General features: G+C 37.1%; 1 protein-coding gene across 2 annotated transcripts in view; it reads right to left on the bottom strand.

Moving 5' to 3' along the window:
* The window catches only part of PLEKHH2 (pleckstrin homology, MyTH4 and FERM domain containing H2), a 60,734-nt gene that overhangs the window by 15,165 nt on the left and 19,548 nt on the right, over positions 1 to 26,021 (bottom strand). For both annotated transcript variants that reach the window (XM_034427674.3, XM_034427675.3), the window contains 15 exons: positions 25,396 to 25,545; positions 23,374 to 23,457; positions 22,396 to 22,477; positions 20,922 to 21,104; positions 18,617 to 19,584; positions 17,876 to 17,951; positions 16,991 to 17,085; positions 15,922 to 16,063; positions 14,144 to 14,280; positions 13,578 to 13,688; positions 9,946 to 10,032; positions 7,992 to 8,150; positions 6,045 to 6,125; positions 4,873 to 5,052; positions 3,626 to 3,734 (listed from right to left, as the gene is read on the bottom strand). In XM_034427674.3, the coding sequence (XP_034283565.1) occupies positions 3,626 to 3,734; positions 4,873 to 5,052; positions 6,045 to 6,125; positions 7,992 to 8,150; positions 9,946 to 10,032; positions 13,578 to 13,688; positions 14,144 to 14,280; positions 15,922 to 16,063; positions 16,991 to 17,085; positions 17,876 to 17,951; positions 18,617 to 19,584; positions 20,922 to 21,104; positions 22,396 to 22,477; positions 23,374 to 23,457; positions 25,396 to 25,545 (2,644 nt within the window). The remainder of the gene's footprint in view (positions 1 to 3,625; positions 3,735 to 4,872; positions 5,053 to 6,044; positions 6,126 to 7,991; positions 8,151 to 9,945; positions 10,033 to 13,577; positions 13,689 to 14,143; positions 14,281 to 15,921; positions 16,064 to 16,990; positions 17,086 to 17,875; positions 17,952 to 18,616; positions 19,585 to 20,921; positions 21,105 to 22,395; positions 22,478 to 23,373; positions 23,458 to 25,395; positions 25,546 to 26,021) is intronic.

The following is a 26,021-nucleotide window of genomic DNA, read 5'->3' as shown; positions in this document are numbered from 1 at the left end:
AGGTGTAATAGTAGATTGACCTAATAAAATATTCTGGCTCAAAACTTTGCAAACTCTTAGTGTCATTTTGGTTGATCCTATTGACACAATTGCCTTATAGAAGAAATTGGATTTTCTTCCTCTACATCAATGCTATGCGTGCTTTAGAGAAGCTGATCTCCTACAACAGTGCTTCAAATTAATTAATACATAAATATATATTGAAATCAAGAAATATCACAAGATTTTAGGGATTCACCCTGGAATCTTGCAAGAGTTTAGGCAAGATTTTATATGAGAGAATGTTGTCATAATCTGCATGATTTGCAATTTCATGGAATAATGACCATTTTAAATAACTATAACTACATACACTGAGAGTTAACTGGCTATAGATCACCAACAGTAACTAGCTACAGATTATGAAGAACTGAATTAAGAAAATCACAAATTACTTGGGATATTATAACATGCTGATATGTTATACAAGTCTGTGGATAAACTTCAGCATATATATGTATTTTTATGAAAATACTTATAGTCTAGTATATCAATACAGACTATTATGAAGCACACAAAATTAATTTCCATGTTTTTGTCATATTATTTCAGTATTGTATTTCAGTATTTCAGTATTGTTTAATACTTTACATTTCTTGCAAATGAGTACTGCCCACAAAAAATATGCTTATTTGGATTGCAAAGTAGATAAAACTTCAATATGCACTTTAAAGTTCCAGAGAGCAATATATCACTCTTACTGAAAATGTTAATATGCTCCTGCTGCACTCCTGTCTAGTAAATATCACGATGCTACTGACAATGTCAAAAGTTTAAAGATTTGATTAGTTAATTGGGTTGTCTACTAAGTCACACTATGACAGCTAACTTGAAAGGCAGTTTAAATAACCCTAATATGGCTATGTGAAAACTAAAAGAAAAGTACTGACAGCATTCCATATATATATATTTTAAGTATTCATTTAGAAATATTAGTCTAGTGCTTCCACTGTTACTCTAATAAATGATTTATAGATGAGAATAATGCATTATTTCCCAATCTGCATGCATCTGAACAATTAGAGATCAAGAATAAAATTTGTTGAATTACCCAGATGTGTAAGTTTCTAGCTATAGTATTTTATGCTATGTAACATTTATAATATTTACAATAACTGAAAAATTAATATACTGTTATAAATACATACCATGTTTTCCTGAAAATATGACATGTCCTGAAAATAGGGCCAAGCCTGATTTATGGGGTGGGTGTAAATATACGCCCTCTCCCAAAAATAAGCCCTAGTGAAGGGATGGGTGTGGGCAGCACAGGAGGCAGCCCTTCCCTTCCCTGGTCACCTTATGGAAGCTCAGCACCTTAATTGCAGCCTGCGGATCAGCTGAGCCAGCAAGGGCCAGGAGCTGCCTCTCTGTCTCTCTGCAGAGGCCTCCCATTTCAATGCTCTGCCACAGCTTTGGAGCAAACTTCTGCCTTCCCTGTGCAGGATTGCAAGGCTGAAGGCTTCAGAGGGAGAATTTTTGGGATGTGTGTCTGTGCAGAACTCTCCAAGGATAGAACGATTGGCAAGGAAATGGTGGGGTGGGGATTTTCCTGCTGATTGGAGCAAGGCGAAGCCTCCAGCCTTGTAATCCTCTGTAGGGAAGGCAGAGATTTGCTCCGAAGCTGTGGCAAAGCATTGCACTGGGAGGCCTCCGCAGAGAGACAGAATGAGAGGCAGCTCCTGGCCTGTGCTGGCTCAGCTGATGGAGGCTCCCTCGTGGGGTGCAATCGAACTTCCAATCCCATTGGACCCGGTGGGCACGAGCTACCCCAACTCAGAAAGGGGAAGGAGCTGATGGGGGTGGGGGGGGGCTGTGGTAAGTTCTGGGAGTTGAAATCCTCAAGACTTTAAATGGCCAAGCGGCTGCCCATGCTGCTGCTGGCCTCTTCACCCTCTTGGCAGCGCACTGCGGGACTGCTCCTGCCTGGCCGGGTTGAATCATCCCAGACTGAAAACCTCCGAAAACGTCCTGAGCACCACCAGCCTGCCCGGGCCCCTTCGGAAGTGGCTGCCTGTGTCGCCTTGCCCGCCGTCGCCTTTGGGCTGCACACCTATTTGGTGCTGCCATCCTGCACACCTATTTGGTGCTGCAGACACTGGGCTTTCCGTACATCTACACTGAGCCCAATGGTCTTCAGACCCTGGTGGGCGCTGCAGCTCTCTTACCAGCTGTGCAAGGTGACACAAGCAGCACGGCTCCACCTGCGACACCAGCAGCATGGGGCCTGCCGCAGCCGAGAAGTATCCCAGCAACAGCTGGGCCAGCAGGCAGGGTGGGTAAGAAGCTTCCGGCCGGCCAGGCACTGAAGCTCTGCCACTGCTGCTGGGGGGGCGGGGGGGAGAGATCTCCTTTCCGGCAAAGAGACTAAAGAGGGCCAGGTGTGGGGGAGGGGGCGGCGAGGGGGGAGCGAGAGCGAAGGCGAGGAGCTGCATGTTAACCTGGCAGGAGGTGGAAAAGTTTTTGCGGGCACAGCACATGGCTCTGCCCTCGTCTTCCTGGCCGGGCTCAACAGCTGAGGGACGATGGAGCAAACTGTGCACAGACTTTTGCCCGTCTCTTTCTGGGCGTGGCGCTTATGCTTGTTGGGCTGCTTCCTGAAGCTGTTAGCTCCGTGACCAGCCACTTTGCTTTTTCCCCATGGGGTGCTTGCGGGAGGCACTGGCAGCAGGTGGAGGCAGAAGCAATCCCAACCCGCTGCCCAGTCTGTCCCTCTGTCTCTCGGCTTGCCTGCAGCTGCACTGAACAAGCAACACCATAGAGTGTCTGGATTACCTGCCTCCCCCATGCTTCTGCCTCCATCTGCTGCGGATGTGACCGTGCAAGCCTCCTGCAAGGCAGCTAGGATCGCTTCTTTCCCTCCTCCCCCCTCTTTCCCTTCCACTGCTGCTTCTGGGGAGCAGATAGCATGACGGAGAGAGCAGGGCCAGCGGTAGCACTTTAAAAAAGTAAGATCTCCCTGAAAATAAGCCCAAGTGCTTATTTTGAAGCCCAAAAGAAAATAAGACCCTATCTTATTTTCAGGGAAACACGGTATTTAGATATATCCCATATTCATTCTAATGAAAAGAACAGTTAAGAAAATGGCTGCCACATGCAAGGGGGCAGGTAAAGAGAGTAAATGATGCAATAAATAACATGATGCCACAAATTCTATTCCTTTCCTCCATGTGCCATAGTGTCACATGCATATAGATAACAATGTGGAATTTGCATTACAATTTGATTCTATGGACTCTGAGATACCATTAGCTGATAGCCATTGATGTTTCCTAAAGAAATAGCTAAGGATTATGCAGTTTGACAAAAATTCCAGTCAAATTTGTTGCTTATAAACTATATTGTAGAGGCTTTGAATAGTATTCTTGTATTTGTGATTTTAAAAAAATAGCTAATGGGACTGCACATACTTTGCAACTGATTTTAAAAAGAGTTTAGGAAACTCATACAAGTATTTCTTTGCTCTTCATTTAATCAGCCTGAAAAAATGATTCTGCTACTTTCAAGGAATCCGTTCACTCTTAAAGCAGCAGCAATTGTACATCCTGATAAATAAGGATCGATAGCAGAAAATATATTGGCTTACTGGGTTCTCCTTCAATATTTAACAGTTTGCAGACAAGCTGTTCAAACTCTGTCCCAACATTTATATTTGTGCTTCCAGCAGCAATAGTGAGATAATAAAGCCAAGTATCCTAGGAAATCAAACATAATTTGTTTCACTTAAAGGTCTTTTTTAAAAAAAATATATGAAAAACTGATCAAAACATTTATACATAACTTTAATTGAAAAAATATATTATTGTTCTACAATTCAATTTAATCAAAGTATTAATTATGTTTATTTCCACCCGGAACATCAACTGAGATCATCCAATTCAAATTTACATCACAAAATGCAAAATAAAGTACATTTTCTTAATTAAATTACATCATGATTAGTCTTTCAATATACAATTTATATAGAAATAAATTAAACTAAATGGAATCTTCTTCTCAACAGTGAAATTTTCTCAACGAATATTCCATTATCATCAATTAGACAAGTGGTAGTGCAAACAAATTGGCAACAATGAAGAAAGTATAAAACTGAGTGAAAGTTAAGAAAATATTACTGTACCTCTCACTCCAAATAGCAATTTAATTATCAACTCTTAAGTATGTGTATGTGGACAAAATATAAAATGGCAGAAGAAAGGAAATATTAGATAGAGATATATGCATCAAGTGTGTTGCTGAAAATGAAAAAAACTAAAAAATTAATTTCAGAAAGTCTTAAAAACCTATTGGTGAGTAATCATATCATTGTACATCTTCCTGACACATAACTTTTCAATGTACTTTATGGCATACTTTAGTCAATTATCCAAATAGAAAAAAGTTTAAATTCATTTTAAGGTAATTTAGCAAGTTTACTATCTCACATAGTCATTCTGTTCATATGTAAAGGGATATACAGTTACAAAAAGGAACTTGTCTTCCTCTGGTCATGTATACCACTCCCAAGTATAAATTCTACTTCTACTTTAGCCAAAGTAGCTTAGTTATGAATTATACAAGCTATCTTCATAAATGATAGTTTATCTATCTTTCTGCAACTTTCAACTTCTCCTTGCAGCTAATGAAGGGAAAGCTCAATGCTCATTGGAACCAATTCCTGCTATTGTAAATTATTAAGTAGAATTATTCTAAATCTGTTAAATTCCACTTTATTTATTAGCTTTGTCCAGATGTTACTTTACCCCTGAATATACAGGTTTTTAGTTTTTTTTTTCCTGTAAGTAAGTGATGAAAGCTGGCTGCAAAATCTTGGGACAATGGAACATTTGCTACCTTCTCATACTTGGATCCTATTAGAAGATACGTAGGTGCTTGTTCCTTAGGATGGATGACAATGGTAAAATGTGTTGATAATAAGCTACGACCACTGGCTTCATAATCTTCATCTGAATCACAGGATCGATCAACTTCTTCAACTTTAGCTTCTAATAACTTTATCTGGCCCAAGGGAAACTAGAAGTAAAGGCATTAATATTAGGACAGAACTGTATTAAAATCTAGTTCATATATCTTGCTATGATCAAGTTGAGCATACTTCTCATTCCATGACTGAAACTGGACAGACTTCGTTGAAAACGTGATTTGTATTTATTCTGCTTATTTTAGTTACAACTGTGCATAATTAATGGGATGGGGAAAGTATTAAGAAATGATGAACTTCTTTTTTCAGTGTTCAGCTGGCAAAAGTGGTTGCAAATATGTGTCCATGGCTCCATTTATTTATTTTTGTTTTGTTTTCACTCCTCATGGAGGAGTGAAACCAAAAAACAGAGGGAAAATTAGCCTCTTCTTCTCCCATTGGAATCTATATAGTTCAGATCGCTATCAGCTTACCTACCTAGAAACCAAGAGAAATTATGGCTGGCTGATCACCACAAAATAGCTGAGAAAGATACTCTGAACTTCTACCTCCAGAAGCTAGTAAACCAATACATCTCTACTCTGCTATATGTAAACAAGATAATTCTCTTTAGTTCCGCTATGGCATTCAGAAGAACACTGAGGATCATTGCTCAATATTTCAAAGAAAATCACCTAAAAAAAATTATTATAAATCCAAAATAATGGTCTCTGCCAGGAGATCTAACATACATTTATGGCATATAAATGGGAATACAATTGAGTAGCTCTCATAGCAGGATGTAATCTTGCAGGTATTGACTATATGAAGTTTCATGGATGCTTTGTGACTCCAAATGATTTTTTTTTTTTGGTGGGGGAATTTATAGTAGATTGAAAACAAGTGAATCTGAATAGATGTCTGGATATATGTTCTTACACATATAGACTGCATGTGTGCATGGGAATTTGTTTAAAACACACTTAAATACAAAGTACACAGTATACAGAACTAAAGGAAGTCTCTGGAAAAAAACAGGTTAAGAAATAACCTGATATAAAATCATAACTCTAACTTATAATTTCTTAATACATTAAAAAAATACCTTGTCTTCATGACTGCGGAAATAATATAATATTTTCCCAACTAGTATACACCACACTGTTTTGGAATATCCATGTTTCACCTGCAAAAAATGAAATATTTTATGCAAAAGGGCAATGAAAGATTCTTTTTTTATCCTGTATTTAAAAGCATTATAGTACTGGGCTACAGTACAGTAACAACAAAGCTGCAATTCTTCAGCAAAGTACTGTATTTCTAAAAATTTTGATGAAAGAATGAAAAAATAGACACACAGGTATATAACTGAGTTACTTTTATACCTGAACTTTCATATACAGTTCATATAAAACTGATATGAAATATAAATAGTGTAGCTGCACTTGAACATATAAGAAATAAGCTCCTTAGCCTCTTTCTGGATTGTTTTTCTGCCTAGACATAATTCAAACCAGTAGTTTTCAGTTCTATTTTAAATTAATCTTCAGGAAAGTTTTTTCTTATGAAACGCTGGATTTGGAAGACACAGGACAGAAAGAGTGTCAATGCACTTGAACTTCATGTACTAAAGAAATTTTTAAGGGTATCATGGGCAGCCAGGAAATCAAACAAATGGGTTGAAGAATAAATCAAACTGGAATTCTCATACATAGTATTAATGGCCAGACTTAATGACTATCATTTTGGACATATCATGTGGAGACCCAATTACCTTTAGAACTTTTCATGTTGAAAAAGTTGAAGAAAAAAAAATGGGGAATAGCCAGTGCCAATGTAGCAAACCTAAGCAATCTAAATTTAATTATGGTCACTTGAAAATAGATAACCTTGTTAATAGAGGCATTACATCAGTTCTTTTCAACAACTACCGGTATGCTTTTTCCAAGTTCAAATGAAATGGCAAAAAGTTTCCGAACATAGTTGCAACAGAAGAGGAAGAAAGATCATGGGAATTTAGGTTTCATTTAGGTTATACTTGGGGAGCCTTATAAAAAGGAGATTGTCATTACAATGCTTTTGAGTGTATTTTTTTAAATCCTATCTCCCTGGTAATGTTTTACTCCTATTTTTTGCAAGTCTGCTTGGAACACAAAGAGGGATTTCAAGTGCTAGGTTAATCTTAAAACTTTTCCAAAAACTGGCATTTTATTAGCTAACTTTTAAAACTAATTAAAGAGTAATAGCTAACTAAAAAGAGCAATGAATTCTTAATACCAAACCAATGGATACTTTCCCCCAGAAATAAATAGCATTAGAAGTTTTCTTCATAAAGGCAGAAAAAGAAGCATTACATTTTGTACCCATGCTTGCTGATATCCCAATACCTAGCTGATATTATCTGTATTTTAAAAAGGTTCCTGATTAAATGCAAAGACATATTAAATGGTACCAAATTTAGCCTCCAGAATGATCAGGAAAAACCTTAAGTATTCCAAACTTATCCAAGTGTAATGAAAAACAAAGCTAATCCCCAGCATTATGGGGATTGTTTATGTATCTATTAAAAAAAAACTATTTTACCATTTTCTGTATCAAAGCAATATTGTGAAACAGAATAGGAAAGTTATTACCACCAGAGGAGCCATATATAGTACTGTAGTTTCTGAATGTTCTATTCATTACATTTAAGAAATATGGGGACCAAAAATCCCACACATACTGGTAGCAAAGAACATAAATAAAATTAAATCCTATAAGGTTTTGCTGTCCGAAACAAAAAATCCCCAAACGCACCCAAACCTGCATATTTCTTTAGCGCCCTTCTACTCCCTTGAGAGTAGTGAAACTTTCATGAGACATAGGCCTATAAACACACACACCCCTTTTTAAACCATCCCTATTTTTGGATTACTAATCTACCAATTTAATAGTAATTTAGAATTTTTTTGATGTAATTAATAAAATTAAAATACCCAGTTTTCTAAACGAAAACTCTTGAAACATAAAAACAAAATAGAAATATCAAGAAAAAAGTAAAGTTGTCTTTTACCTTAGTAAGCAAGCCTTTCATTGCTGGTTTAACATCTGGTTGAATAAAAAGTGGGCTTGCAGCTTGTACTTTAAGGACATTTTGTAATACTTTGATCCATTCTTCTAAGATATTTGGGGAATCTGCAGTCATGTAATAAGTTCGTTTTTCTGTAGTCAGCTGAGGAGCAACAGAAACAAAACATTTTGACTGAAGATAACTGAAACGTTTTTACTGTTAAGCTCCTGATTGGTACCAATACAAGATATTATAATAAATATAGTCTAAAGGTTATTAATGTATTTATAACTAAATCTTTGATGGGAATTCAAGATGACATTGATATTTCTCAACAATATTTTATCCTCGTTAAAACCATGAGATACAAGCTAGTCCTTGACTTATAACCATTCATTTTGACATTCAAAGTTACAACGGTGCTAAGAAAAATGACTTATGACTTAACACAGCATCTTTGCAGTCACATGATCATGTCTATGGAGATTCTCAGTCATCCAGGTCATGGTTGTCCCAAAGGTGCTTTTTAAGAGGCAACTGGACTTTCTAGTTTTTCTTTGAAGACCTTTCGCTTCTCAACCAAGACGTTTCTTGCATGAGAAGCGAAATGTCTTCAGAGAAAAACCAGAAAGTCCAGCTGCCTCTTGAAAAAGTAACATGTTCGTGATTTTGGTGCTTTGCTACCAACATGTATTTGCAACGGTTGCATTTGTCCAATGTCATATTATTGCCATTTGTGTTCTCCAGGTGGCTTTCAAAAAACAAAGTTATTAGGGAAGTCAGATTCACTTAATGGCTGCATGATTGGTTTAATGACTTTGGCAAAAAAATAGTAAAAACAGATGCAACTCATCTAATGATTGCATCACTTAGTGTCAATAGTTCCAGTCCCAATTGTAGTCATAAGTTGAGGACTACTTATAATTAAGGCTGGTGTGAATCATCAGGATCCTGCTATAAACTTCACCGCTGAGTGAGATTTGAATTTGGGTCTACCTAGTCCTAGTCCAAAATTCTAATCCATAGGCAATTGGTAGGAATTTAAACTTATCAAAACCATTTATTATGGATGTCTTAATAATGGTTTTAGATCATAAATTTATGATTTGTCTTCAAAATTGCCATAGATGCCTAACCAGGACAGGAACTCATTCAGGTACTTTGAAAGCATTAAGGGTCAGATTCAGAGGAAAGATCTTCACTGGTTCTTTTTTGAGTATAGAGGTAGGGGGATACATTTGGAAAAGGAGATCAGTCTATTTTCATCCCTTGTGCCAAATGGTCAATACTCTCAAAGATAAACTTCTGGAAGAACGTGACAGACAGTGGAAACAGAGTTGCCCACCTTCTCTTTATTCACAACCTCATTTTGAAATGAAAATGTTTTCCACATAAACAGAAAATTTATTCAATAATTCCAAGAGTATATATGTCCTAACGGTGCTTTTTCAAAAGGCAAGTAGATTGCCCCATCTTTGCACAGCAAATTATTTCTTCCTAAAGTTAAGGAAGGAAAATAGATGCTATTCAAGTCCAAGACCCCATCCAAATACCTTATCTCTTTACCTCCTTTTTCCTCAGCATAGTTCCTACCTATTACTGATTCCTTTAATTTGTCTGAGAAATCACAGTTGGTGCAGATTTCAACTTCATTAAGCAGCAGCTTTAATGAAGCGCTATCCATATAAATACTGTACATATATGTTGTGTATCCCAATGGGTTGCTCAGGGAGCACTGCTAATGGGGAGGCTTGTATCAGTCAAACCTTACTTTCCTACAAGCACAAATGAAATCTGGAAGCTTGTAACTGCCCAAGTGTCTGCCACTATCTATTTCTTCATGAAGAGTTTGTAATATGATCACAAGTCAGTAGGAAGAAAAAGGGAAAACTACATCCTGGTGTACACATGACTGCTATTCTGTTGCCCCATGAAACCTCATAAATTAAGGAAATACCTGAACTGTTTGCTTTCCATCACCTCTTACAATATGGCTGGATGCACTTAATTCAATTTGACCTTGGGGTTTTCTTATTACATCACTCTATGGGACAAAAATGTAATAAGTAAATTTTCATGTGTAGTATCAGTAATCATCAACCACATATCAGAGCAAAAAACTGAAATTCACTTTCAGATGGTTGGACATCATAACCCCTTTTGGACTGATGGATACATTTAGAATGCTTTATATTTTGCATATTTTTGATATATAAAAATAATATAAGCTTATAATGATTTATAATTATACAGGGGAACCAGTGGCTCAGTGGCTGACACTGAGCTTGTCGATCGAAAGGTCAGCAGTTTAGTGGTTCGAATCCCTAGTGCCGAGTAACAGGGTGAGCTCCCGTTACCGTATTTTCCGGCGTATAAGACGACTTTTAAACACATGAAAATCTTCTCAAAAGTCGGGGGTCGTCTTATACGCTGGGTGTAGTTCTCCTGTAACCAGGCAGACCAGCCCGAAAGGCTCTGACGAGCCTTAAATGGCTCTGGCGATCCCAGCTCTGGCGATCCCAGCTGAGTTCCCTGCAACTCAGCTGGGATCGCCAGAAACCACGTAGAAGGAAAAAAGTTTTTTACCTTTTACTCTGAGGATCCCAGCTCTGACGATCCCAGCTGAGTTCCCTGCAACTCAGCTGGGATCGCCAGAAACCACCTAAAAGGAAAAAAGTTTTTTACCTTTTACTCTGAGGATCCCAGCTCTGACGATCCCAGCTGAGTTAACTGCAACTCAGCTGGGATCGCCAGAAACCACCTAAAAAGAAAAAAGTTTTTTACCTTTTACTCTGAGGATCCCAGCTCTGATGATCCCAGCTGAGTTCCCTGCAACTCAGCTGGGATGGCCAGAGCCATGTAAAAGGGAAAAAGTTTTTCCCCTCCAGCTTGCTTACCTCAGCTGCTAGTCGCAACGCTTGCCTTGCTTTGCTTGCCTGAATCTATTCAGGCAAGCAAGCAACTCCCTGCCTGCAATCAAGCAAGGAGTTAGTTGTGGACTTCAACTCCCAGAATTCCTCAGCCAGCAAAGCAAAGCTGGCTGAGGAATTCTGGGAGTTGAAGTCTACAAGTCTTAAAGTTGCCAAGGTTGGAGACCCCTGTTCTATTGGGTAAGGTTTTTTCCCCTTTGGGAGCTTTAAAAAAAATAGTCAATTGGGGTTTTTTTAGTTGTTCTTTTTTAGACCTAGCCATTTAAAGTTTAGGAAGTTTTAAATTTAGCTTTCATATAAAAATAAAAATAAAATAAAATAAAACAATATTTGTGCAGCTTTCTGAGATTTAGTGTGTTTCTGTAGTGTTTCACTCCAACTACACAAACACACAAAATCTCACAAAGCTGTATGTGGAATTTTGTGTGTGTAAAGTGTGAAAGTTGGTTTTTTGGACTTTTTGTGGCTGTGTGAGGTTCCTGCTTGTTGCAGGGGCCATTTTGGGTCTAGCACAGCTGCTTTTACATTGTGGGTGAGCCAGTTGTGTTGTGTTGTGTGTGTTTAGAGTGTGAAAGTTTTTTGGGGGGGCTTTTTGTGGCTGTGTGAGGTTCCTGCTTGTTGCAGGGGCCATTTTAGGTCTAGCACAGCTGCTTTTACATTGTGGGTGAGCCAGTTGTGTTGTGTTGTGTGTGTTTAGAGTGTGAAAGTTTTTTGGGGGGGCTTTTTGTGGCTGTGTGAGGTTCCTGCTTGTTGCAGGGGCCATTTTAGGTCTAGCACAGCTGCTTTTACATTGTGGGTGAGCCAGTTGTGTTGTGTTGTGTGTGTTTAGAGTGTGAAAGTTTTTTGGGGGGGCTTTTTGTGGCTGTGTGAGGTTCCTGCTTGTTACAGGGGCCATTTTGGGTCTAGCACAGCTGCTTTTACATTGTAGGTGAGCCAGTTGATGTTTTTTAATTTTTATTTGGTGTGCATTGGAAGAGGGGCAGTCTTATATGGCGAGTATAGCCCAAACCCTATATTTTAACAGGAAAAGTTGGGGGTCGTCTTATACGCCCAGTCGTCTTATACGCCGGAAAATACGGTACTTGTCCCAGCTTCTGCCAACCTAGCTGATCGAAAGCATGTAAAAAATGCAAGTAGAAAAATAGGGGCCACCTTTGGTGGGAAGGTAACAGCGTTCCGTACGCTTTTGGCATTTAGTCATGCTGGCCACATGACCACGGAGGCGTCTTTGGACAGCGCTGGTTCTTTGGCTTTGAAACAGAGATGATCACAGCGGTAAAATGTAAAATTTGTTACTACCGGTTCTGTGTGCGTGACTTGGTGAGGGGGTAATATGACTGAGTGGGTGTGGCCAACTTTTTTTTTTTACTTTTTACTTTTAAAACCATTTTTTCTATAACCTCTTCGGCCGAAGTTGTAAAAAAATGCTTTTAAAAGCCTCTGACGATCCCAGCTGACTTGCCTGATCTGCAGAGGCTTTTTCTTTTTTTTTAAGCCTCTGCCGATCGCAGCTGACTTGCCTGATCGGCAGAGGCTTTTTCTTTTCTTTTTAAGTCTCTGCCGATCGCAGCTGACTTGCCTGATCGGCAGAGGCTTTTTCTTTTTTTTTTAAGCCTCTGATGGTCGCGTGGCTCAGCTGGGCATGGGGGAGGGGGTGCAGGGATTTTTTTCTCTGAACCACCCACTGCCATCGCTACCGGATCGGTGATCTGGTCTGAACCGGTAGCATTTCACCCCTGGGTGATCACTACCCCCTAGAGTCGGGAACGACTAGCACATATGTGCGAGGGGAACCTTTACCTTTACCTTTATAATTATTTATAAGGAATTTTTGGAGGTTTAAACATAATCCCTTTCTTTCCAACCTGCATTTACAACAACCTTTTGAAGTAACTGAGAAGACTGAGAAGTAACTATGTAGTGGCATAGCTCTCATTTTCTCAGAGCATACAAGTCCCACAACCACATCAAGGTAAGGGATATTATTATTATTCCACAATAATTATCGTGATTCATAACAATCACTGCTCACTGATTCCTAGGCAGCTTGGATAAATGGAAAAATAGGGGGAGAAAAGGAGAGTTCCATACTTGATTGAAGAATACCACAAAAAGAATGGAGAAGGGGATAACTGGACAAAAAAAAATAAGATGGTGTGGAAGAAATATGATAATCTAAATGTAGTTAGTGAATGTCCTAAGATCATCCATGAGTGTGTGAAGATTACAACCCTGGTTTCTTAAACATCCCTGGATTCCAAAGTCATCAGAGGGCAGAGTCCAGAGGAAATTATACTGAATTGGTTCTAAGAGCATTGAGAGTCACTAAAGTTTCATATACTATATTAAAGCATTGACTAGCAACAAGATTTCTAGAACTCAAAACTGCTAGATCAGACTTCTGCTGTAAATGTTTGGATTGCAAGAATTATTTCTATGCAGCTCACAGAATTAAAAACACTGCCTTGTTTACTACTCTGATCAAATTAAAATTTATCACATATATTGTCTCATAAACATGGCAGAGAAAAGAGATTTCAGATAATCCATTATTATACTTCAGATCAATTCAAAAACAAATTGTTGCATAATAATTCAGTAAAGAAACACAGACAAACACAATCTTAATGATCTAATCTTATAATTTGCACTTGCTTACCGGAGATTTATAATAAAGCAATTCACCCCCTTTGAGTACAAACCATCGTCGTTTCCATGTTTTTACTTTACCACTCATTTTTAACAAATATCCAGATTTCTCTAGCAGTTCCTATAGTTTATAAGAAAAAAAAATGCTAAAATTATTTGAGTAATACCCTATGAATTGATACACAGTATTTCTAACCAAAATGATGTTTTAGGTCCTAATACAAAATTAGGAAAATTACTCATAGACACATAACATGTTTTCAAGTAAAAACAATTAAGAACCAGAATTAAAAAGGCAGCACACCCCAATGGTCTCAAAAACTACTGACAGGACCACTGGAACCAACAGACATATAACCTCTGTCCAGTTCTTTATGCATAGATTCATACATAGATTCATATATTGTATATGATTAACAGCATGAGAAAGGAAAAGAAATGTTAAGATATAACATAAGTAAAACGTAATCATGCCATACACAAAATAACCGGCACCATCTTCTAAAAGAAGGATCAGCCCTATAGTTCTAATGCTTGAAGCCAGATTGAAATAGAAAGATGTTATAGCTTACTTACATTTTTTCCATTATCACTAGATGATGAACAGGTTTTAGGCAATTTTTGTTCTGGTTCTGAGTAATCTGTATCAGTTGAATAGGCATCAGGAGGAATGGCATAGTCACCTTCTGAAGTCATTGAAGACAGAGAGACCCCTGAGTACAAGACAAATGAATATTAATATGATTAAGATCCTAACTGATGGATTGCATGGATAAGCTTCATTGCATTATGAAATACAGAAGAAATTAGAGTTTCACAATACGCATTCCTGAGGAAAAGGAAAACATAAGAAGAAACTCAAAATAACACTACTCTGACTGTGTTTGGCTCAAGATAAGGCTGAGAGCAACTATGACAGGATTTCAAGTTTCTGTTATGCTATCTACAACAATGAAGTTCTGTGCCTTTCTTAAGTGGTGGAGAATATTCTGCTTCTGCCACCTATTTTCCAGGTGGTGCCGGTCCTGGAGTCTTTCCCCTATCCCAACATGTGTGGCATTCTCCTGCTGGCTGTGGGATTCTGGGAGTTGGTCCACACCAGGGGTGGGTTCTACTTACCTTTACTACCAGTTCACAACGGGGCTACGCATGCACACTATCCTGCGCAAGCGCAGAAATTTATGCGCAGGGTCAGTGGGCGGAGCCTCCCACTGGTTTTACCACCGGTTCTATAAAACCGGTGCGAACCGGGGGCAACCCACCACTGGTCCACACATCTTCAAGCTGCCAAGGTTGCATAATACTGGCTTAGAAGTTTCAGCCCTCCTTAGTAAACTGATCTTCACAAGAGATAAAATTAAATTCATTTTTTTCAAAACAATAAAGCATATGAAGCATATTTTATTTTTAAACACATTTACAAAGGTACAGGCAGGGTTCCAGGCAGACCCTGTGGATGATGTTAGTCTGCTACCAATGAATGTTTTCTCCCTGTGAGATGGAAATCGTTATAATGTGTCAAATGAAAAGAAGAATATATATAAAATCAGTACCTTCCTGTCAAACCTAAAGAAGCAAATGAAAGGCTGAAATACGCGTTCAATTTTTTAAATTATACAGAAAAATAAAAACATTAGATTGCATAACAGAAAATTAAATTAACAATAACTGATTTTTTGAAAATTTGAAACTATATTTATATAGATAGCATTTTTCAGATGGAAAAGTTCTGCTTATTTATCTCTTAGATTCCTAGAAAATTCAAACTTTAATCATAGGCTGTTTGTTGCAATGTTGAATCTTCTTGTCTTCCTTTGTTCTCTTAGAGTTCTGTCTTTGCCTTTGCCTGTGTTTATGGAAGAGAGAGAATCTCTTCCTCGTGAGCGTGTGGTTTCTATAATTGGCAAGCAGCCTTATGAATGTCTAGCATAAGAGGCTAGCTACATTAACATCTCTCCTATGAACAGCAGTACTGTGAGTTGGGAAATATTGCTGTGGATTTGTTGATCACCTCGGTACTTTTGTAATATTATTTTCTAAAAAAGGAAAGATTCATCAAGTATTTCTAATTTTTAAAAAAATGAGAGTCAGCATGGTGTTGTAAGTAAATTTTGAACTGGCACCAAGTTCCCACACAGCCGTGGAAGCTCATTGGTACCTTGTGTCAGTGACAGTCTCTCTACATCACAAGATTGGTATTAGAAATTCATCTTGCAAGGTAGCAATTTAAATGAAATTTTCCTTTTCTCAATCTCTAATAAAAACTATTTAATGTATTCTGTTAATAATAGCACCATTTTAACTTTATCTGTCCTAAAGGTTAAAATAGTTGTTTTGTTATAAATTCTGCCCACCTCGTTTCATAGCCCGTGGGCTACCAGGACCACTTCTGCTTCGAGAGTCTGATTCAGATGTCCGTGAACTGGATTGGGAACCATCTTCTTCAGATCCAGAGGAGTCATCTAAGAATGGGTTGTTACTGATTTGTGTTGCTTTCTGATAAAATCAACAAGCCATTATTTAAAACTGTTTACTGCAATAGTCAAAAAAAGACAGCATAATAATAATGATATATATAGTATTCATATTTCTTTTTAGATGAGAGGTTGCTTAGAGTAGACTATGGTTATGTAAATAATTTTTGATCATTAACATACTGTTTTAAAAATATGTTATAGGTAGATTAGATTTGCTGCTGTATTAAAAAAAACCCATCTATTTCATGTCTTAATTATATTTGCTAGATACAGTCATAGCCTAAAGAAATCTACACCGAGAGTTGCATTTTCATTGGTATACAGGCGGTTCCACATTGTTAACGGATGTCACATAATATTGTGCTGTATGATAATATTTGGAACTTGGCTCCTTCTCATCTCTGTCCAAAAAGAGACATGGAAAGACATTAACTCCCTGCATTGCTAGATAAAAGTTTTTTTGAACCTAAGCACACTATTGAAGATTGGTATCCAATATCAGTTTCTTTGCATTTCTATTCTTTTAGTCAATATTTCTGTCTCTGAAATGTCATTCTACTTCAGGTTTCATATTTGGCATATTAACTAAAACATGCATTCTGATTGCATGTCAGCTCTCTGTAGGTACCTCCAAGTTAGTGGAATGTAGACAAGAGTATGTTGTACCACTGCAAGATAGTTTTTAGATCACAGAGATTAAAATTTAGAGTTAGAAGTGCTTGCAACTAAAATACACCATGTGTGAGCAACAGAAACACATTTTGGTTATTATTAAGGTAGCTACTTTATTACTCTTTCAAAGGAACAAGAATTATTTTTCCAGTTTAAGGAGGGGAGGAGGGAAGGAAGCAGAATATTTTGAGTAAACATAAACAGAAGAAGCCACATTTTTAAAGTGGACCTAACATAATATTTCTCCAAGCATAATTGTAAAAAAATGATTTACCCCTTTAAGAGTGGTATAAACTGGTGTAGTCATGTTCTTATATATTAATGATGTGTAGAGTCCTGATGGAGAATATGAAGATGAAGAAGAGGAATCTGAAACAAAGTTTTTAAAAAAATAAATTCAGAGAATACTGGGTGTATATTTCTTTTTTAATTTAAAAAGATCAGTTAATTTGCTGAATAGGTAGACTGGGAAAAACTTATATAAGATTAATTTATATCTTTTATTTAAATATACATATTTAAGATAGAAAATTCAAATAGTGTGTGTGTGTGTGTGTATATATATATATATATTTGTTTTCTTCTCTTATCGTAGGCCCTTTATGTGTATTTCTCCTCAGCCGGGTATTTTCCTACATAAACTAAGATTTTAAAATGCAGCCATAGCTCAGTGAAATCACATTTCAATTCCAAAATTTATATTTTGCTGATAAAGAAATAAAGGGAGACTAGTATAGATCTATTTCAAGCTTTTTAGCTTTCATCAGCTAGCCATACCCTTACTCGGATTCAAACTTGGCCTTCCTGCATGTTAGGCAGTTGAATTAACCTTCTGAGCCACAAGTTCTCCTCCCTTCACCAGCTTGAGCCAGGAGAAAGATTAAGTGTTTTTTGTATCGAGACACCTGGTCTACCCCAACATGTGGGAGGGAGCATTTTGCTCCCTTTTGCCTTTCAGCTGCAATCCAGGAGCCCTCAAGCAGTCACATACACAACAAACCATTTTATACCAAATTTATATTTTGCTGATAAAGAAATAAAGGGATTAAAACACTTAAGAAATTCTCAAAGAGAGAAACCCCAAAGTTTTTTCTTCCTTACAGTATTCAAAGAGATTTGCCTCAGCAATTCAGTTTAAGTAACTATTCTAATAACTTACTTTTATTGAAAGAGTCCATATTGAAGACCTCAGAAAAGCACAGACCTGATTTGGCTACAGCATAAATTCTGTTTTCCTGAAGAACAAAACGGAGCTGTTATTATATTAAATTTATATTTCTATTGTAAGCAGTGTGTTTCTCTCTAAGCTGTTTACAGAGTTAGCAATCTGGCTTCTCATTTTACCAACCTCAGAAGGATGGAAGGCTGAGTCAACCTTGAGCCAGTTACAATCAAACTGCTGGCAGTTGGCAGAATTAGTCTGCACTGTGCCACCATGACTCTGTAAATTAAGCTTGTAAATTAAGGACTCTATGTAAGGGTAAAAATTATCTTTTGTCAAGCTTGATTCCTGATAATTACATGGACATGCCTATACAGTTTTTTTTGGCAATGACATAAAAATGATCTGCCTTTGTCATCTTCTTAGATGGTTTTTATAAATCCAAGTGCTGGGATTTCCTGATAACATCCCATTCAAGTATTAACCAGGTTGACCCGTTTAGTTTTTCTGAGAACAGCCAAAGTCAAGTAGACACTGCCATCTACTATTTGAAGTTGATTTTAATAAATGAATTGCCACTAAGCTTTTCAAAACAAACTGTGAGAAAAATTATCTGCCACGGTGGTTAAAAAAAGGAAAAATCACACTTATAAAACAAAATAACAGAGGAATATGAGTAATCTGAAGTTGAATTGACAATCTGGAATATTATTATTTTATTATACCTATTTCACTTACCCAAGAAGGGAATCGATGTAGTGGAGGAGTGGGAGGTTTACTGTTAATCATCTTCCCTGAATCGCTCAAATCCACAGTTTCTGTATCTTTAATTTCACAGCAATCATAAGTAAATGATTCCTCATTACAACTAATCTCCATCTTCTCAAAAACCTCTGCATCATCTCCATCTACCTGATCGATGTCTGTTTCCTGAGGCTTAAAAGGACGTATCATGCTTATAGCATTCCTGTTTTTGCCAAACAGTTTATCTGAACACAAGGAAGGCTGGCTAAAATGTTTTTTTGCCAACGCTGTACTTAGAATAAAAGCACTAGGAGTCCTCAGTTTGGGTGGTGGCAGATTAGATGAAGAATCAAGCTGTTTGCCTGACTGACAGCTGGCTGCCAGCATCACTGATGGATGCTTAGGAGCCAAAGATGGGGTCAAAATTGGACTTGGAGTATTTGCTTCACTAGAAGAGGATGAATAATCTAGCCGGTGGGATTGAAATCTCTTATTCAGTTCATCCGAAAAGCTATCGTGACTTTTTTTTTCACTGAACGATTCCAAGTTGCTCTTTCCAATTAGATGGTTCTGATTTTTCCATGAAGACTCTTGTTGCCAGGAATACAGTTTATGTACTTTTCCCTGAGCTTGAAAACTTTCTTCTTCCAACATGGAACTACTGTCATCTGATGCTGTCAAATACATTTCGCTCCCTATTCTGCTGTACCCTGTGCCTTCTTCAGATGTGTGGCTTGAAAAAGTAGATACACATCTGGATTTCGATCTTCCTTTGCTTCCTTCTTCATCAGAGCTCCAGTCACTTACTGTAATGCAAGAATTCTTTGATATGTTATTATCTATATCTTTTGACTTTGCTGCCATCCTTTGTTCAGGAATGCAAGTGTTTTGTTGCAATGGTTTCAGACTTCTATTATTTCCATGTATTTGGCCAGCAAGGGATGTTTCCTGAATTTCATTCTCTAGACACCAGGAGACAGTAACAGCATTGAACAAAATTGTAACAAACATCTACAAATAATAAACATTAAAATCCATTTTGTTTTCAGACAAAGAAATAATAATAGTGTATGCAAATAACATATGGGATTATATAATATTAACCTCTATTAGGTTAATAGAGACAAATATTCCCCATACCAGTAGAACTTAGCCCAGAGTGGGAAAAGCCAGATTTTTTTCCCAGATATAAGTATAACCTTTTCTTAGTTTCTATTTTAAATGAGAAAATGTTCTAAATTCTACTCTGTAGGTGATGTGTTACAATCCACTCTGCTACATTATTTTCTACATTATGAAGACTAGTCCTGCTTTCACATAATACTGTAACAACTTTCATGTTATAGCCATGAAAATCATTTTTGATGAATGATGAAAAGTAATTAATTACATGATACCTGCCATGGAAGAATATCTTCTGTGCTTGCGTTAAGAATAAACATTGGAAACATAGTTTATCAGTAACTAGTGAAGATGTAATATTTTAAATACTAATTGACCTACTCAATGCTCCTGAACAGGAGTAAGGACGCTGATTGTAACACTGGTTTTATTATTTTAAATGGTTCAGTAATTAGAATCTATTTCTAGATCTGCAGCAGACCTAGAGAACATGGTCTTGTTCCCTTGTTTAGAGAACATTGATAATTATACTAGCACAATGTTGCAAAATAAGACATTTTCCCAGTGTTGTGGACAATATAATTATTTAGTAGGCTGTTTTTCCTGTCAACATAAGGCTTTTTAGTATAATTGATACAAATAAGAAAGCCAAATTAGAAGTATTAAAGTGTTGGACTAAGGGACAAGGAGACTCAGATTCTAGTACAGCCATGTTCTTTAGTAATAGAGGTTCACTGGTAACCTTGGACTGGTAACCTTCTCAGCCCAGCCTACTTCACAGGTTTTATTGTGAGGAAAAATAGGCTGGAGTGCTGTATAAGCTATACTGAACAATCAAATCAATGATAGGCTATGAATTAAATGTTTAAATAACCTAGTAAGCATTCCTGCTTTTAATAAAATACTGCATATCACTCTTTTTGCCCAACCAATTCCCCTAGAAACTGAGGGATCTTACTTTTTTCCCCTAGGCATAGGTTTTCCAGTGGAAAACCCTTAATTTGCAGGATTAATATAGATTCATTCTGGAGAAAAAGGAATTTTACATATTCAAATCCTAAGCATTTAGGATGAGGATTGTAATCCAAATAGGAATTCTCTTAGAAGCAAGTTCCATTTAAATAAATGGAAAGTATTTTTTAGCACACCTAGAATTGCATTCTAGAACTTAAAATACCTTGACTTTTATGGTTTTCATTAAGATCAACTTGTTTTGAGGTAGAACTGCTTGCATCTTCAGGTTTAGGAACTTGTTGAGGACTTCTTGCTCTGTTCAAGAAGCATCCAAAAGTCAAACTGCTTAGTCGTTGGCCTTCTCCAGGTTTTTGTGATGAAGAAACAGACTTCTTTCCCTGAAGCTCTGTTTAAGTAATAATTTATGTAACAACATTTAATGTGTTGATAACATTAGATTATTTATTTTAAAAGCTGAGAGGCTGAATTTTTGATATTACAAGTAGTTCTCAATTTATGATGGGAATTGAGACCAGAACTGCTAAATGATGTGGTTGTAAAGCATGATGTCACATGATCATGTCATTTGCTCATGTCACTTAGTGACAGCAATCCCTGCAGTTCTAATTGCTGTTATTAATTGAAACCCACAGTTGTTAGGGGAGGCAGCTTCCTCCTTGCTTCTCACAACCAGTCAGTTAGGAAGCCAGCAGAAAGTTGCAAGTCCCAGGCCTGCAGGTGAGTAAAGGGATGTCTGGGTGGGTGGGTGGGTGGAAGAACATGGGGAGGATTGAGGAGGATATGCAAGAGTGATAGGGGGTACAACAGGAGTTGGAGAGGGGGTGCAGGAGTGCGGCTTGGGTCAGGGAATGTATGTACAGATATGATGTGAGTCAGGGTGGATGTAGTAGTAGGGCGATATGAGTGGCAAGCCCAGCGAAGCACAGAGGGGGTTGTAGGCAGGTGTGTGGGTGGAGACTTACCCAGCAATTTATTATTTTCTTTGCCAGATTCCCCATTGACTTTCCCCCTAAATCAATGAGTAGACCAGCAGGGAAGGTTGAACATGGCGATCACGTGATTGTGGGGCACTGCAACCGACTGTAAGTGTAAACTGGTTGTTGAGCACTCTGATCGCAATCATGTGATTGTGGCAACTTTGGTCATTGAACAAATGGTCATGGGTTGAGAACTATTTGTAGACAACCCTATATTTATGATATTTCTGTTTAATACAATGTATCTTCTTAAATTTAATATTGGTTTCACAGTGTACTTTACCATAGTTTTAGAGAAAAGAGGTAATTCAGAAATAAAGATTGGGTTCACCATAATCTGTAGTTTAGAAACCACAATGACTGGGTCACATAATACATCAATCCAAAAACAAACAAAACTCAGTGGAGTAAACCCAAACACTGTAAATTATTTCAAATGGAAATAAAAAAGGCAATTTTATTATCCCTTCATCCTCTAGCACATTGTAGACCTCTAGACCACCCTTTAGAAAAACCTTTACAAAGTTATGGATGGTGATACTGTGGAATAATGTTAGATTTAGGAATTTCTGGGCACAACTGTTTTCTCTGCCTGCTGTGGTATTGGATACAATCTACAATAAAGACATACTCAAAGAGTTAACCCCAAGTTCTTTAATTATGGAACACAGCTGTATTTTGAGAATTTGTACCCCCTACCTTGTAATTTAGTCTGCAACAGTTTAATCTCTTCAGTTTGGTTTTGATTGATCGTACGGAGGTTCTGATTCTCTGTTTCTAGCTGAAAACATAGATAAATGCCCCATTCATAAGTACAGTATTGAAAAAGATTGCATCCAAAGGAAAGCTATACTTTACTTACATCTTATATGGTATTATTTCCAATCTCACATCCATTTTCCTGGCAATAAGTTCACCAACTTGATTGGGCTTAGATTTAAGTATATTTACAAATGATTGCAGTGTTAAGCAGTATATTTAACTCAAATGGTTTTGCTATATTTCGGCATAAGACTATAGAACTCAACCTCAGATCCTATTTCAAAGATCTTCTATTTTAAGTAGTTTTTATATGTTATGGCTATTTTTAAAAAATAGAGAAAGTTATCAGAATATTTTTCTTCCACAGAAACAAAATAAAATTTATTATGCTTTGTAGACACAATCAACAGAAAAAAATTACTTGAAAAAATTGAAAGCACAAATAATAAACCCTGATTATAGGCAACTTTGCATATTTCAAAGCAAGGCATGTAGGAATTCACAGCCTTAGTCTTGTGAACAACTCCACAAATTTTTTTAAATGAATTATTGACCAGATAACATAGAACTGGAAATTATCCACTAATAGATACTAATGAAATGAACTTGTCTTGAGCTTTAAGGTATTATTTTGTTAGCAAAGGAACTGTGCATTTTAGGGTGAAGGAACCCTCACTGTTACAGCAGTTTGTAAAAGGAAGGCTTACTTACATATTTTATTTACTTCCTACCTCAATGACAAAGCTGAGAATTCTGTTGTTCATTTACAATCTACAGTAATATGTATAAATGTCGGTCATGTTGTCTAGGGCTGTTGAATGTTGTTGTTCAGCACATGGGGTGACGTTATTTCCACATCATTCTTACACTAGAAGAGTTCCATTGAGTTTAAGAGTTGTTACTTATGAAACTTACCTCATGAAGCTTGATAGTCACCCATTCCTTAATCTTAGCTGCTTTTTCTTCTATAATTTTAGCTTCTTGTATTCTGATTTCCTTCTGAAAAAAGAAGATGGGCTTTTGTGTAATTTGCATTCTTGTTCCTAACAATGCACTTTATTCACTTAAAACAGAAGGCACAACCTTTTTCAGGCTAAGGACTGTACTTAGGCTTTAATTTATTAGTGATTACCGTATTTTTTGAAGTATAAGACGCACCGGAGTATAACATGCACCTTAGTTTTGGGGAAGGAAAATAAGAAAAAAGCTGATTGGCAGGTGGCTCAGCCTCCAGGAATACGCCCAATCAGTTGTTCCAAGAGGTGAATTTTAGCAACAGGTTCCTTGGTTGTGAGTTCTGTGCCTTGCTTTTTTTTCTGCCTCTGAAACTTCTGAAACTGTTTCAGAAAAAACTTTTTTTCCTGCCTCTGAAAGCCTCTGAAACAGCTTCAGAAAAGAAGCCTCTGAAGCTCTGTTTGGGGGCTTTTTTTCTGAAGCTCTGTTTGGGGGCTTCTTTTCTGAAGCTCTGTTTGGGGGCTTCTTTTCTGAAGCTTCATTTCTGATGCTTTTTTCAGCCTCTGAAAACTCCGTTTGAGAAGCTGGGTGGGGCTACATTCGGAGTATAAGACGCACCCAGATTTTCACCCTCTTTTTTGGGGGAAAAAGATGCGTCTTATACTCCGAAAAACACGGTATGTTGCCTCTTCTTGCAAGTAAACAGCTTACAGTAAAAGTGATAAAATAACCCTAAAATTCATATCAATCATGCAAAGTTAAAAACCATGGGTAGTATTAATAAAACGAGTAAAAATACTGCAGTAAAATTGTTATTACTGATGGACTGATCTTCATTGAAAGGCCTCTTGAAATTCATGTCTGAGTTAAAAATAAGTCATAATGAATATTTCTCTCTCTCCATAATCATATAACAAATATACTTATCCATCTAGTACAATGTGATGAGATACCTATTTATGGCATCTTGGAAAAAAGTTATCTAAACTTCAGTATATACTCTAGAGCAAGTGGTTCCCAATCTTTTTTGGCCATGCACCACCTAAGCATCTCTAAAATCCTGATGCCCCCCCACCAGCCCGGGTGACATATAATTCTTACTATTCAAAAACTGAACTACTCATGCGGAGGAAGCCTAAAAGGCCATTAACTTGGTTTAAACAAGGTTCCAAATTGCCCCTATTAAAAATCAAATTGACCCCTATGGGGCGTAGGCCCCATGTTGGGAACCACTGCTCTAGAGCATAATTTTAAGCATTAAAAGATGAAGCTAAATATTAAAAATGGTTCAACAAATTAGTTTTGACAGTGCTAGGTGATTTTAAAAAAGGCAAAGCCTTCCTGAAAATAAAAGAAAGTCTGAATAAAAAGAGAGAACGAGAGACACAGCAGCAAAAAACAACAGCAATGTGTTACCTTTACAATTTCTAATACAAAATATTTTGCATTGCTCTGTGAAACAGCTAATATGAGTGCCTCCAGATCAAAGAAATATAACAATAAATAGACAGTAGAAAGTAATGGGTTTAGGCTCATGTTCAGAGAAGCAGTTCTTGATGGTGTAGCTGGAGGATTTTTCAGAACACAACTTGCAGCATCTGTGATTTGGCGGTTCCAATTTAGGGGTGGGGGGAATATTTTATGGCAGCAGCTCTTCTCCAAAACATGAGAAAATATGAGTTTTCATGATTTTAAATAGTTTGCTTAATTATACAATTATGGGTTGTCCGTTTCAGGAATCTTCATATTTTTTCAGATAAATGGCTGTATGGTATATATAAACAATTTATACATTTTACCAAGATTTGCTATGATATTAATAGATACCTTCACAAAATCTGTTTTTTTCCCCTCAACAAGAGTTTTGCTGCACAAAAATCTAGGGATATTACTTTTTTGTAGGCTCCTTCTTTCACTCTTTATCTCTTGTACATACTAATAAACATATTGATAATTGGGTAAGAAAAATGTTATTTTCCCGACCTGCTCTACAAGCTGTTGTTCCAGATTCTGGATAGCATCATCTTTCTCTTGAACCAGAATCTCCAGATCTTGACATCTCTTATATAAGCGTGTTTCTGACTCACTTGTTTGGACATTAGCAGCTTTCAGTTTCTCCTCCATAATCTGCACCTAGAAATTAAAACACAGCTGTGTACACAAAGTCTGTAAAACTCCAAAATTAAATACATAATTCAGAATGCTGTAATGTTTTATTCTTCTGAGATTAGTTAAAGCATATATACATTCCTCAACCAGTTTACTGATATCTCTGGCAATCTGCGATTTTGCTCATATCTTTCATATGAATCTGTTATTCCCAGCTGAACAATTGTTCAACCCTATAATTCAAACAACCAGATTTAATGACAAACAAACTGCAGTAAAGACAGTGGCTTGGATCCAGAGAGTTCTATTTATACAAGGAAATGTCAAAAAACCCTCATTATCTGTCCATTCTCCTGCTTTTGAGTTTGTTACCCATCATTTCAAGGATCACTTAACCTTCAAGGGCTGTTTTGGGCAGGACGCTGTACTACAAGAGTAGAAAAAAGTCAGAAAAACCCCAGCCAAAATGATTTCATACTAAAATTATTTTAAATGCAATA

The sequence above is a fragment of the Pantherophis guttatus genome, chromosome 1, assembly GCF_059756535.1.
Source record: "Pantherophis guttatus breed Tessera chromosome 1, ASM5975653v1, whole genome shotgun sequence".
Lineage (NCBI taxonomy): Eukaryota > Metazoa > Chordata > Lepidosauria > Squamata > Colubridae > Pantherophis > Pantherophis guttatus.
The sequence above is the reverse complement of the archived record's forward strand: the minus strand, read 5'-3'. Positions and strand labels throughout refer to the sequence as shown.